This window comes from Setaria italica, chromosome VII (genome assembly GCF_000263155.2).
Source record: "Setaria italica strain Yugu1 chromosome VII, Setaria_italica_v2.0, whole genome shotgun sequence".
NCBI classification, from domain to species: domain Eukaryota; kingdom Viridiplantae; phylum Streptophyta; class Magnoliopsida; order Poales; family Poaceae; genus Setaria; species Setaria italica.
In genome coordinates this window covers 29,611,401-29,625,794 of record NC_028456.1, presented here as the reverse complement: position 1 = coordinate 29,625,794, position 14,394 = coordinate 29,611,401, and the positions used below count along the sequence as shown (strand labels likewise).

The following is a 14,394-nucleotide window of genomic DNA, read 5'->3' as shown; positions in this document are numbered from 1 at the left end:
TTAGGGGACGTTTTCTTCCACTGACTTATTTTTAGCACATGTCGCATCGAATGTTTAGATACTAATTAGGAGTATTAAACGTAGACTATTTAGAAAACCCACATAAGTGGAGGCTAAACGGCGAGATGAATCTATTAAGCCTAATTAAGCCTAATTAATCCATCATTAGCAAATGTTTATTGTAGCAACACATTGTCAAATCATGGACTAATTAGACTTAATAGATTCGTCTCGCCGTTTAGATTCGTCTTATGTAATGAGTTTTGTAAATAATCTATGTTTAATACTCCTAATTAGTATCTAAACATTCGATGTGACGGGTGTTAAAAATAAGTCAGTGGAAGAAAACGGGACCTTATTGTCGCTTCAATGTATGATGAGATTTTGCCAAAAAGAAATGTATGATGTGAATCACGTAAACTTGTCCATGATCAAGAGTAAGCAGATGTTTGGGGCCTACTGTAACTGTACTGACTAGATTGATGTTCTCTTAAAATGTATGATGAGATTTCACCGCTCCGATGTGTCAGTGCTGTACCAAGACCATTTTTGTAGTTCGTATCAGTTAGGATATATCCTCCTCAGAAACATTAAAGCTCAGAGATAAGAAATATTCTAAAATTTCCAAAATAAATAGCTCATACATAACTAACCATCAACAGGGCCGATGCTGCTTCTGAAATTAAACCACCTATGATGAAAATAAAATATATATTTCCTAGGCTGTTTCCTATCATAATTCCGTTGTAGTCTAGCTGGTTAGGATACTCGGCTCTCACCCGAGAGACCCGGCAACGGAAATTTTTTTGCCAACTCGCTGTACTAAATTACTAAAATACCCCTCGACTCACTACATTGCTCAGGGCTAAGTTCGTAATTGCACACGGCGTAAGAGGATTTTAGGGTTTCTCTTCGTCTACTTATAAAGTTTCCTCGTCCGCCGCCGCCGCCCCGCACAGCACTGCAGAACCCATCTCACCTCCCTCGCCGTCGCCTCCCAGATCTTCCCCATGGTGAGCTCGCCGCCGGGAGATGCGCTGTTCTTAGCGCCGCCCCCTTTCTGTTTTTTCTCCATTGAATCGTTCGGTCCTCTCGTGCGTGCGGTTCTGACGATGTGGGTTGGTTTGGGCTTTGGTTTTTGCGATTGCAGGCGTCGGAGAAGAAGCAGTCTAACCCGATGCGGGAGATCAAGGTCCAGAAGCTCGTGCTCAACATCTCCGTCGGCGAGAGCGGTGATCGCCTCACTCGCGCCGCCAAGGTATTCGCACATTCCCCTCTAGTTCATCCTAGTTTCTGCGCTCTGGTGCTCTGATTCATATGCTTTCTATGCGCTTGTTACATAGTTTACTTCAGCGTATGTGTGTACTGTGGTATGTCCGAATCGCATCTAGTTGTGCTCCATTTTATCTTCTGTGGGAATTAATTCTGGTCTGTAGGTTATCCTCGACTCAAGCCGTCAAATCTAATCTCATACTTATCTACACCATAATTGTGCCGTCCAAATGCTTAGGAATACAATTGCTTGCCACATCAGTTTGTGGTTAGATGTTATTCGCATTGTTTCAGTCAGATGCCGTTAATTGCTTTGATGTCTCTATTCGTAGGCACTATTCTTTGTTGCCTTTTGACAATCTTCACCATTTGCTCTTCGCTAACCTCCAGTGATTGTTTATCAGGTGCTCGAGCAGCTGAGTGGGCAGTCACCGGTGTTCTCCAAGGGTGATTTACTTAAACCTGACAGACAAGTGTGTGTGTGGTTTCGGTTGATGGTGCGCATACTGATGGTGTTATAATATTGCAGCGAGGTACACTGTGAGGTCGTTCGGCATCAGGCGTAATGAGAAGATTGCGTGCTATGTGACGGTGAGGGGAGAGAAGGCGATGCAGCTTCTGGAGAGTGGCCTGAAGGTCAAGGAGTACGAGCTGCTGAGGAGGAACTTCAGTGACACCGGCTGCTTCGGGTTTGGTATCCAGGAGCACATTGATCTTGGCATCAAGTAAGATTATCCCATTTCTGCTCTCTAGTAATTTAAATGTGGTGTACTGTTTCTGCGAATGAATGCTTTTATGATTGTTTTGTTGCTTGTCATCAAGTAGAGGAAGGAACATGTAATTTTAGATTCATGTGTGCTGCATGTCGGGTGCTACTCACTATGGCAACTTAACACAGTTTGAGAATCCACTGTAAAGTAGCTTTTGGATAGCTTGATCTATTTGCCGATGTACCAATGTGACTGAATCATACAACCATGGAATTCCCTTTATGCCAAGAACATTGTTTTGGTCTTCATATGTCTGGAACTGGTGTTTCGTTATCTAAATACAGTATGCAAGTTATTTTTGCAAGTCATGTTGAATTGATAACATCATTTTTTTTCTATGTAGAGCCATTAATGCAAGACATTATTTCCTATATTTTGTCCTCTTGAGTTCTATTTTATGCTTTTTCAGAAGCTGCCATACCAGTCGGTTATATTTCATTAAGTTTTAGTATAGTGTGAGCTGGTATCAGGGTTGACATGTTAACTCGAGTCCTTAGCAAGTCAAAATGCTATTCTTTGGGTGCATCTGTGATTTGTATCTGATTTATTCCATGGTTAGCATGCTTGTCCAGGGCTATGGTCAAATTAGTACTGTGGTGCAACGGACATATTTTGCTGTGGTGTTATTATTTAACAAGTTGTATCCTGGAGTATCTCCTTGATTTAAACTGTGCATATGATGCAATTCCCACTTGATTCAGTTTGTCGAACATTATACCGATGCTGTCTTTACTGTCTGCATATGTGGCCATTGTTTGTTTGTGGCTAGTTTCTCCTCCCTTAGGGATTTGGAATTTCAGAATACTTATTGTGCATTTGCAGGGGATAGCTCCTTTTTCTTGTCTGCCAAGTGTCTGCTTAATGAAGTGCTGCATTTTGTTGATGATTAGTAACCATTTTCTTTATCGCATTATCTCAGGTATGACCCATCTACCGGTATCTACGGCATGGACTTCTACGTCGTCCTTGAGCGTGCTGGGTACCGTGTTGCCCGCCGCCGCAGGTGCAAGTCCCGTGTTGGTATCCAGCACAGGGTCACCAAGGAGGACGCCATGAAGTGGTTCCAGGTCAAGTACGAGGGTGTGATCCTCAACAAGGCCCAAGCCAACTAACTCTTAAGCATCACAAGAAGAGCTTAGCCCCTCTTTAGAGCTCGAGCTATTTAAGTCTATCTGGTGGTTGGATTTGAACTAGAAGAAACCAGAATGTTTTGTCAGTTTTGCCTGTACTGTTGCAGTTGGATCCTTTTCTGGGCGCCCTATACTTTCATCTTAATTCTGCTTGTGTTTTACCCCCATTGGCACCGACAGCAATAGTAGATGTCTGGCTTATTCTGTCGAGTATCGTTTTGTTTTGTTTTGTTTCGTTCTTGGAAAATCCTGAGCTCCAACGTTTGCTACAAAATTTGTGCTAAATTAGACCTGAACTTAATTGCGTTTCTAGTAAATGTTTACAATCGAAACTGAACCTGAGCTCAGTTGTGCACTGAGCTAAATTGAAACTTGACGCCATGTGAAATAAGCGGCCAATTTATTTCATGCAGCTATCGAGTCTTCTCCGGGCACGTTAAGAAACTCCTGCATAGAAAGCACAGGCTTGTGTTCAGAACCTCAACAAGCCTGTAAACCTATTGTCTCTATCCGCGTAATGAGACTTGCGCTGTTACTCGTAACCTCAGGAAAGCGAAAGGAACGCGACTTGCGCTGAAATGGCAGCAGCTCTTCCAAGTTCCAACCACGGATCCGCGGAAACCAAAAGGATTTGGGGGCTTTTGGGCCAACTAGGCCGGGCTACAGGCCATCAAAGTAAGAGCCCTGGCCATCATGGGCTCTTTCTTAATGGAGAGGCCTCCTTTCAATGAAAAATGAATTCGGGTGTTCTCAGGGAAAGGCTAAAATGTTTATAAAAAAAAAATTCAATCCTTGGACAAAAAACAAGGGCAAGGCCAACAAGGTGCTTCTCTCTTTCACATGGGGAAAAACAGCACATACAAACAGCTACCGCACTACATCATATTTATTATTCACGATTCTACAGATACAGAATACGTGATGGAAACTACACATTTGACAGGAACTCTCAAGCTAAAAAAGTACAGGGAGGGTAAAGCTAACAAAAGATCTGAAGAACAAACAAACTTCGGCTAATCAGATCCAATCCTTTGGGTTTATGCATGCATCGAGAAGTTTCCATTCTTCAGTCCCTTCTTCCGGTTTCTGCGAACAAAGTTCCACGTTAACGTTGAAGAACTTAGCTATTTCAGCAGTAACGTTTTCTTTTGCAAGGATCTTTAAACATTCTCCAGTGGCAAAACGAAGACATGTCTATGCTTATTGGGTTGGCGGAACAAAGCAGCATTTTGACTCACATGATCATACTGCCATCGTGCTGTAAGTGGAAGAGAAACGAGTATGCTCTCAATCCTTCCTCCAGTTTTTAGGCCGAATGTTGTACCACGATCATAGACCTTCAAAAGAGGATATTAAAGCCAGAAGATATTCATCCACGAAAGACACTGGCTGTGTTCATCTAAAACCACTTACAAGGTTGAACTCCACATAGCGACCTCTCCGCAGTTGCTGCCATGCCTTGTGCTCCTCGTTGAATGGAGTGTCCTTCCGCCGCTCTATGATTGGTATGTATGCAGGAAGTACAGAGTCCGCACATTCTGTAGGGAATGAAAATCACCTTGGTTGTTACAACTAGAACTTGAGCTCACCTCAAATCGCAATGCAACCTAAACACTGAAATGCTACATAGACATTAACTACATAGCTTATAAAAAACAGAACAGGATTCAAAGCTATAGCAACCTTCAATTTGAACTTATCTCACGTAAAATGTCTGGAAACTCTATCCCACAGAACAATTCAGAAACCACTGTGCCAAGCTACTTGAGTACAAATAAGTTCATCTTGTCATTCTAGGCTTCTAGCAAAAGGCCTCACCTGTCGCAAAGTTGAGAAGCATTTCTTGATCATAATCATTAAGATCATCAAAAAATATTCCACCAAGCCCACGTCTCTCATTACGATGCTGCATAATCATAATCATTGGAAGACAGAACATGAGAACTCAAATGCAAGGTGCCAGAAACTCTTAAGAATTGATTTCAGCATCCAAAGCTTCCAACAGGAAATTAGTATCTTCTCCAGGATTGCCAATTTACCATGGCCATCGCGAAGAGACAAGACCAATAACCAAATACAAAAAAATGCCAAAAGTTTTCTTTCTTTCTTGGTGGCATTTGAACCAATTAGCGAATGCAGAATTGTGTATTTGCAAAAGGAAGGATAGTAAACAATGCGATCCACACTGTAGAATTTATTCCTTTTCTAGTTCTACAATAAAAAACGAGGAACTGAAAATACCTTAATATAGAAATAATCATCACACCATTTTTTGAATCTTGGGTGAAAACTTGGATCAAATTTATCGCATGCTTGTTTTTGAACCTGAAGTCAGACAATACACATGTTAATGACTTTCAATGTATATGAAAAAGCAATTAAACTGCTAGCAATAGCTATTAACTAGCTTCTTAACTCTTGTTTTTGTTCTGTTTCCTTTAAAGATTAACACAAGAACTTTGCGCGTAAGAAAGACTACCATAAAACCTTGTAACTGCATCAAACTCTATTTTGCTTGTGCTGCATCAAACTATATAGTTTGGGGGAACATGTGTCCAACCTAAACACCCATGTGTGCAAAACGGCCTCTAACCTAGTAGCTAGAGCACCTGAGTAGCACCCAACAGGCCCGGGTCCGGTTCCCCGTGGGAGCGAATTAAACGGATCTGGAATAAAAAAAATATACAAAAAAAAGGTAGGGGCTTCCCCTGCTAACTCCGGTCAAAAAAAAACACCCATGTGTTGGATGCCTTTTCAGAGTAAAGAACAGCTATAAACTATATCAGAAACCTAATAGATTCATTAACTGCATTTGATACAGCACTTGGTATCAAAGAAATTTAACTAGTTTACATCTAAAAATAGTGGAGCATTAAAAAAGGTACTCATTCCATAGGGACACCTAGCATTATCTAGGACACAAGCAATGCCAAGGACATGAAAGAAAAACATCCTAGAGTCTAGGACATGGCTTTGCAATATTTTGGGGGTGTTACATACAGAATGGAAATGCTTCACGTCCTCTTCAATGACGTATGAGGGAGTCAAGTCAGTACCACCACCAAACCACCATTGTCTTGGTGCACCAGGAACATCTGCAGTTGGATATTATAACAGATGATCATTAAAAAACACATTTCCTAATATGAAAGACATTCACAGTATGTCAATTTCTGCATCTCCAAATCCAATACAAGTCCTTTTGAACTGCATAATATTTCTCCAGCGTCCAAAGATCTATATAAATGTGATAAATTTGCAAAAGGATTTGGAGATGATCGTGTTAAACTTGGATTACCTCATTAAGTAAATATGATGAACCCATTTCGCTGACAGATATCTAGAGGATTGAATCTATTTTAAGCCTATATTTTCACCAAAAGCAAAGCATAAGAGCATCTCATTTGTTCAGTGGTCTTTGAACATGAGGGAGGCATACATGATGAAGCACAAAATCCTCTTAGTGTGCAGGATATTAATTAAATGTAATACTTCTGGATTTTATAGCATAGAAAGGTACCTTTTGGTGCATCTGTCTCAAAATAACGGTAGTTAAAATGCAATGTCGGAGCAAATGGATTCTTGGGATGGAGCACCTGCCGAAAAAAAATACTCTTTAAATCCATGTATCATATTCATAGGTTAACACTAGAAGATTAAAGTATTGCCTATAGTTGGTAAGCATTTCATAACCCTGAATGGGCAGATTTGAATTATCAGTGTCCCAAAAACAAGAGGTCAAGTGCATGGTGTACATTAAATAGAGTAGAACAAAGTAAACTGAAATTGATCACCACACTTCAAAGAACTAACAACACATTCATCTAACTTCATACGGCAGTGCAGCATTGCAATGTGTACATGCAACTTGTAATTTGCATAATGGAAATGGAAAAGAGATCTAGAATCTTCACGTCAATGCACCAGGAAAGGCACTCACCGAGCTAATCCCCGCGGCGAAGAATGGCACGGGCCCAGCCTTCTGCCCATCCGCTGCGGCGGCCCCGTTCTTCCCGGCCTCCCCCTTGGCCGCGCGGTACGCGTCGGGCGGCATGACCCCGTACACGACGGAGACGTTGACCCCGGCCTTCTCGAAGACGCGGCCGTCCTGGAGCACCCGGCTGATGCCGCCCCCGCCCCCGGGGCGCGACCACACGTCCTCGACGAACTTGGCGCCGCTGCCGTCGGCCTCCTCGAGCGCCGCGCAGACCTCCCCCTGCACCCTCCGGATCATGGACTCGAACCGCTCCCGCACGGACCCGGACCCCGCCCCGCGCCCGTCCTCGCGCAGGAACGTCGGGGGCGGCTCGCTCTCGGGCGTCTCCTTCTCGATCGCCACCGACGCGCGCACGCGGAGCGCGCGGCTGCGGCGGGGGGCGAGGACCCCGCGCGGGAGGTGCACCTGCGCCGGCCGCGCCCGCCCGCGCAGCCCGGCGGGGGCCGCTAGGGTTTGGGACGGGGTGGAGAGGAGGGAGGACGCCATTGGTGGGGGGCTGATTGGGCTCGCGAGTGGTGGTTTGCTTGTTTATGTAGACGGCGGGGGCGGTGGCTGGCTGCCGCCGGTGGGCGGCGCGGGCGGGATGCGGCCCGCCGCGGTTTTGCAGGTGGGAGGAGTCAAAAGGGAGGGAGGGAGGGAGGGAAAGAGCGGTGGGTGGGGAGGTGAGCTCCCCCTATGCTGTGCTGCGACGCGGCGCTGGCTTCCAAAGGGGATAAGGAAACGGATCATGTTCTGGGCTCTCGGGATTTTCAGATCCTGCGAAAGGGATGCGAGTACGCAACAGTTAAAATGGCTTCTAATTTACTACTTAGAAACGTGTTAAAAAAAGTACCAACTGATTAACAAACTGCTCAGACATGCATGTAGCCAGAGGCAACGTATCTGTTCGAGCTAATTTGAAATAGGATTTGTAGTCTTTGTTGCCATTCATGTTCTGAACTTGTTTCGTTTGAGAAAAATGCTCTGAACCTGTAAATCACTATAGACGACAACGAGAGGTTGTTTTTTAAACAGAAAGCTGTTCCAAGTCCAAGCAAGAAGGTGAGGAAGAATTAGCTGCACCCAGCTTCCGGTGTTTACCAGGTCACTAGTTTTTGAAAAAACGGAGCGAAACAGTGGTTGCAGAGTCGCAGTCGCAATACATGTTGAGAGGAAACTGGTGATATCTTAAGCGGGGTCAAAGTCAGACCGTGGAAGGCATGGATCTGCGAGTGCCGGATTTCCGTGTGCCTGAACAATGGCACATAGCTTCAGCATTCGTTTTTCAGGCAGGGACTGTACTTCAGGAACCTGGTATTCAGCCACCGAAGATAACATGACAGGATGCGTTTCTGGGAGGGAAAGGAGAAAATTTACGTCAAGTGGTTTGCACATTTTCACCTTTGACAAAATACGATGATGGTGGCATAGTGGCATGCCCATCTCAAGGCTACAGTTGAAGAATATATGCATTGACGCCATAGATTCCTCGAGATGTGTTTTGGGTTCGCACTCAAAAACCCAAGATGTGTTTTATTTTTAGAAAAATGTATTAGATTCTAAATTTATTTTTAAAAATAGATTCTAACCAGGTTTTAATGAAATTATAGTATATTTTGAATGAAAAAATTATAAATTGGTATTTTAGAATACACCACCTGTTATTGGTTGTTGAGCTACAAATGACATATATGAAGAAGCAATCATATGAAAATCAAGCCAAGATATACTTAGCAAATGAATACACTATCAAGATTATTTCATTGCAGAATTAGCATGACTAATTTGACGTTGTTAGGTGTTGCCATGTTGATATATTTTTCCTATAAATTTGATCAAAGTAAGGTATTTTTAGCTTAGAATTAAAAACAACCTACATTTTGGAAGGAGGAACCGAGGGGGTATAATTTTGTAATTGTCCAACAACAAATATCAACTTTTTAATGCCTGTAACAATAGAGAGTCATGTAGCAACTTTTCCTTTTTATTTATTCCAGAAAAACACCGCACACACTACATCTGCATGCCCGTGAATTGACAAGTTTAGCTAGGATGCCGTTTGAAAAAATAAAGCTAGAATAGGTAGAACATATATGAAATTTCATGCAATTTGTATATTTTTGCTTCAATCTCCATCTCCAGTTTAAAATTATTAAGTACTTTTTCTTGAGAAAAATAATTGAGCAACTCATGTGACCCCCCACGTGCTGCCACCTCAGCGGCACCCCACCGGCCCACCCCGCTCCGTCTCCGCGAGTAAAAACGGTTGCTCTTGTCCGCCCCGCCATCGTCATTGGTCGCGCTCCAGCTCCCGGTTTTCTCGCTCCCCCCTCCTCTCTCTCGCTGTGTCTGTGTCCCCTCTCTCCTCCACCACCACCACCCCCTCACCGCCACACGAACCACGAAACGGGAATTTTCTATACCAAATTCCTCGTCCTCGCCCGCGCTCTCGATCCGATCGGGACCCAACCCTAGCCCGTAATGGCGTCGTCGGCGGATTCGTCGGCGGCCGGCGGCATGCGGAAGGCGCCGTCGCTGGAGTGGCGCTGGGTGTCCACGGAGGAGGATGACGACGAGGACCGCGGCAGGGGCGCCGCGGCCGTCGGGGTGGTGGGCAGGGGCGGGAGCTTCGAGTCGGAGGACGACGAGGACGGCGACGACGAGGACGAGGAGGAGAAGGAGGAGGGCAAGAAGAGGCTGATCCGGACCGTGCCGTCCGTGGACTGGTTCGACGTCGAGGGCAACGAGGTCTCCGCGGGGCAGCAGCTCGGGGACACCGAGGTGAGGGGCTTGGCACGGGTGATTATTCCTTTATCGCATTTGTTGCGCTTGTGCTGTTCCTGCCGCCTGATTGCGATGGATTCGCCGTGCAATTTATAGGCAGGTATTATAAATGTTCAGTAGTGCTCCATGTTGTTCTTGTGCAATTTCATCAGCTTTTTTTTCAGTAACCATTGTTCTGAGAAACTCTATTTTACGATCATTTTTTTATTTGGACATTTATCATCAGATGAACTTCAATTATGAAGTCAAGCCTCTTGATCAGAAGCACAATATTTTCTGTGGACGTAGATAGATGCAAAATTCTTTTTGGACACTTCAAAGAAATTAGGTGTACATAGATAGATCCTAATATTTTCAGTTGCTACAGAATGCCTGCCATTGTTGATCATGTTTGACTCATTATTCTTTCATATGGTTTAGTTATCTCATTTACATGTGCAGGAGTTTGATTTTGGCAGGACGATGTTTCTTGCTCTTCAGACTCTTGCTGTAGTGTTTGGAGATATTGGAATTGGTCCATTATATACATTTGATGTCATGTTTAACAAGTACCCAATTCATGGGGAGGAGGATGTCCTTGGAGCACTCTCACTTGTTCTGTATACCCTGATTTTGATGCCATTAGTGAAATATGTTTTGGTTGTCCTTTGGGCCAATGATGATGGTGAAGGTATATGCGAGGTTGTGAATTCAGTTAGTCATGTTAAGCTTTTGTGCAAAAGTGTGCCGGAGGCTTACATCTCCCATTGATTCTATGATTCCGCAGGTGGTATATTTGCCTTGTATTCTTTGATTTGTAGAAATGCTAAAGTGAGTCTCATTCCAAACCAAGTACACTCTGAGAAGAGGATGTCAAGTTTTCGACTCAAGCTTCCAACGGCAGAACTAGAGAGATCCATAAAAGTAAAAGAGAAACTTGAATCATCATTGTTGTTAAAGAAGCTGCTGTTAGGCTTAGTGTTGTTTGGGACTTCCATGTTCATATCAAATGGAGTTATCACACCAGCAATGTCAGGTTTACTACTTTTCATTTTGTGCATATTTTTGTTTCAATTTTAAACATTTTGTTAGTGGGAGAATCACAAATAAAAATAGACTAGCCATCAAATAAATATGTTTTCTTTTCATTAGCATTGAAAACCTATTTCTCTACTAAAGAGTACTTTGTGCAGCCAAATTAATTATTTATCCCTTAATGTAGTGTTATCTGCTGTCAGTGGCTTGAAAGTTGGGATACGAAATGCCTCACAAGGTGATTGTTTTTTGGGTTAAAATTTTTGTATCTCACAGTGCAAAAGTTAGATTTTTTAAATAATTTTTGCTTAATGCCCTTTGTATTTTTTATCAAACATTCTTTGCAGATGTTGTGGTGATGATTTCAGTTGCACTTCTTGTAATATTGTTTAGTTTACAGAGGTATGCCACTAGCAAAGTGGGGTTTGCACTTGGTCCTTCTTTACTTGTATGGTTTTGTTGTCTTGGAGGAATTGGCATATACAATCTGAGTCTATACGGACCAACAGCTTTTAAAGCATTTAATCCTCTCTACATCATTTATTATTTTGGGAGGAATCCTTTTCAGGCTTGGCTGTCCCTTGGTGGGTGTCTTTTATGTGCAACAGGTAATGATCATAGCTTGTTGATCTATAATCAGCCGAATGCCCAACTTTTTTTTGGTTTGTCTTGTTCACTTTGCTGGATAACTTTACTACTGATTTTTTTAAAATGAACTAAGATTCCCATTTGTAATACTACTACATTGGTTCTGTTCCCTTTTGTAATATACTGCATTAGTTCAGAACTTTGTCTTAAATATACAAGTTAAAACGTTTATTTTTTCATTCCAAATTTCCAAGAGACTCCTTTTAAGCTTATCCAATCTACATTGCAGGATCTGAGGCCATCTTTTCGAATCTTTGTTACTTTCCCGTAAGATATGTTCAGGTATTATCTGCAAGCCTATGAGAGCCACAAATTCATTTTCTCCTTCCTATATGCTACCACAGCTAACGTTTCTCATGCTCCTTCCTATGTGCTCCATATGTACTTATAAGGTTTTATTTTACTTTGCAGTATATGTTTGTGCTTCTTGTTCTTCCTTGCCTTGTCTTGGCGTATCTAGGACAAGCTGCTTTTCTCATTGCCAATCCAAAGTCATCTGAGCAGGTCTTCTTTTCATCTATTCCAAGTAAGTTGAATGTTGCTGACCATTTAGCTTAGCTGCCATTTTCTTATGAATACATTCCAATAATACTTCTTCCACATGTTATGTAAATATTCACTGGTTAGATCAATTTGGTATTCTGCTTTCAGTTGGCCTGTATCACATATTCCAGAGATTTACTTTTTTCTTTAACCAATCCGGAGGAGTTATGTAGTTTTGACTTATTATGCCGTCTTCTATTACAGGTGGAGTTTTCTGGCCTGTTTTCTTATTGGCGAATTTGGCTGCACTGATTGCCAGTAGGACAATGACTGTTGCTATATTCCAGTGCCTAAAGCAGTCTATAGCACTTGGTTGTTTTCCTCGGCTGAAAATTGTTCATACATCTCGAAAATTTATGGCTAAAATCTACATTCCTGTTGTAAACTGGTTCCTGCTGGTTTCCTGCTTGGGCTTCATTGTTTTGTTCAGAAGCGTATATGATGTTGGCAATGCATATGGTAATAATAATCTATTGAATATGTTTTTTATGCAAGTAGTTTTATTTTCGCCGATATTAAATATGCTTAGTTTCTGTTGCTCTGACACAGTTCCATCTTGAACAGCTATAGCAGAGCTTGGTGTGATGATAATGGCCACGGTTTATGTTACAATCATAATGCTTCTAATATGGGAGTCCAATATTACTAAGGTTCTGTTGTTTTTTATCACATTCCTCTTCTTGGAGCTGATTTTCTTCTCGTCAGCTCTGAGTAGTGTTGGAGATGGAGGTTGGGCATTCCTGATCTTTGCATCTGTTCTACTCCTGATTATGTTTATATGGAACTATGGGAGTAAACTAAAGTATGACAGTGAAGTCAAGCAGAAGCTTTCAAAGGATTTAATGAGAAAGTTGGGGCCCAACCTTGGTACCATCAGAGCTCCTGGACTAGGCTTAGTCTGCAGTGATATTGTGAAAGGAGTTCCTGCAATTTTCGGTCATTTTCTGACCTCCCTTCCTGCGATACACTCTATTATAGTGTTTGTCTGTATCAGGAATGTGCCGGTTCCTGCGGTTCCCCAAAGTGAAAGGTTTCTTTTCCAACGTGTATGCTCAAGGAGCTATCACATGTTCCGCTGTATAGCCAGGTAAGCTTATGTCTAAACCATGCTAGATTGTTGTTAATTGCATGCACTGTTGGTAAATTGACCATCCAGTTATGAACTGCTGTAGGAGTTGTTCAGCTTCAGCATGAATCAACTGCAAAATGTCACCTAACACTAACTTGTGTGTGCACAGATACGGGTACAAAGACAAGAAGCAGGAGCACCACAGTGTGTTTGAGCGTCTCCTGATAGAAGGCCTTGAAAAATTCATACAAAGGGAGGCAGTAGAGCTATCCCTACAAAGTGAAGACGATGTTGACTCCGACGAAGAGCCTCCCACCCCTATGAAGATCATCACAGCGCCAAACGGCAGCCTCTACTCCCTCGATGTCCCTCTTATGGCAGACTATGTGCCTTCAACACAAGTCATTCCTGAAACCAGCTGCTCGACACCTCATGTCGATCCTGTACTGGATTATGCACAGAACCTCGAACTGGAGCTGGCGTTCATCAAGCAGTCAAAGCAGTCTGGTGCCGTGTACCTCATCGACAACCCCATCATCAAGGCCAGGAAGGACTCATGGTTCTTCAAGAAGCTGATGATAAACTATTTCTTCGCGTTCCTGAGGAACAACTGCCGCCGGGCAATCATGTTGATGAGCATCCCGCACTCGAACATGATGCAGGTGCGCATGACTTCTTATGTCTGAATGTGGGAGCAGCTTGGTTGTGTTGTTGATGGCTGTGATAGATACCACACTGACCGGAAAAGAGGAACAGTGTAACAGTGGTGAGTGGCCAAAGTCCAAAGACGATACCTGCACACTTGGGCTTGTTTAGAAAGTGATAGCTTCAATTCGGTTGTCATAGGGATCAATCTCCCGTGTAGCTTTTGTACAATGCCAAGATGTGGCTGAAAGTGTTAGCTGGCACATCACACGATGGTGTAGTACTGTAGTAACCTATTTTTTCCCACTTCCCCCTTGTCTGAAGCAGAGTTCCTTTTTTTTGTCTTGAGTTTGTTAGATATCTTTTTGGTAAGTGCGACACTTGTGAAAAATGGCCGTATGTAAGTATATTTTTGCCTGGAGCAGCATTCTTACTCTTCTGCGGCCGGTTGGGATCAGTGCAAACATTTCTGCTATTTTCAAGAAAGTGTATTTTCGCCTAGAGAAGTGCTGTCTTACTTGATCATCCTGTTGATATTCTGGG

The 14,394-nt window shown here is 42.9% G+C and overlaps 3 protein-coding genes across 4 annotated transcripts; 2 read left to right on the top strand and 1 right to left on the bottom strand.

Annotated features, from left to right (window-relative positions):
* The first annotated feature begins 876 nt into the window (after positions 1-876).
* LOC101768741 (60S ribosomal protein L11) lies at positions 877-3,385 on the top strand. Its single transcript, XM_004976713.2, has 5 exons — positions 877-1,013; positions 1,151-1,258; positions 1,677-1,719; positions 1,802-1,997; positions 2,962-3,385. Exons 1-5 carry the CDS (start codon positions 1,011-1,013, stop codon positions 3,152-3,154), a joined length of 543 nt encoding a protein of 180 aa, XP_004976770.1. The 5' UTR covers positions 877-1,010; the 3' UTR covers positions 3,155-3,385.
* A 590-nt stretch (positions 3,386-3,975) lies between these two features.
* On the bottom strand, positions 3,976-7,810 carry LOC101768063 (oxygen-dependent coproporphyrinogen-III oxidase, chloroplastic). The gene is made up of 8 exons (XM_004976712.4): positions 7,113-7,810; positions 6,693-6,768; positions 6,173-6,267; positions 5,414-5,497; positions 4,991-5,078; positions 4,586-4,710; positions 4,411-4,509; positions 3,976-4,258 (listed from the first exon to the last, which is right to left on the bottom strand). The coding sequence occupies exons 1-8, from the start codon at positions 7,653-7,655 to the stop codon at positions 4,190-4,192; spliced, it is 1,179 nt and encodes a 392-aa protein (XP_004976769.1). The 5' UTR covers positions 7,656-7,810; the 3' UTR covers positions 3,976-4,189.
* A 1,627-nt stretch (positions 7,811-9,437) lies between these two features.
* Positions 9,438-14,350, top strand: LOC101767391 (probable potassium transporter 15). Of its 2 annotated transcripts, none has more exons than XM_004976709.3 (10): positions 9,438-9,929; positions 10,374-10,602; positions 10,699-10,947; positions 11,134-11,184; positions 11,294-11,554; positions 11,824-11,876; positions 12,006-12,120; positions 12,342-12,596; positions 12,702-13,224; positions 13,376-14,350. In XM_004976709.3, the coding sequence occupies exons 1-10, from the start codon at positions 9,630-9,632 to the stop codon at positions 13,890-13,892; spliced, it is 2,553 nt and encodes an 850-aa protein (XP_004976766.1). In that variant the 5' UTR covers positions 9,438-9,629; the 3' UTR covers positions 13,893-14,350. The 2 variants fall into 2 exon arrangements, with proteins under 2 accessions (XP_004976766.1, XP_004976767.1); XM_004976710.2 differs by having other exon boundaries at positions 9,794-9,929; positions 10,391-10,602.
* Positions 14,351-14,394: the final 44 nt, after the last annotated feature.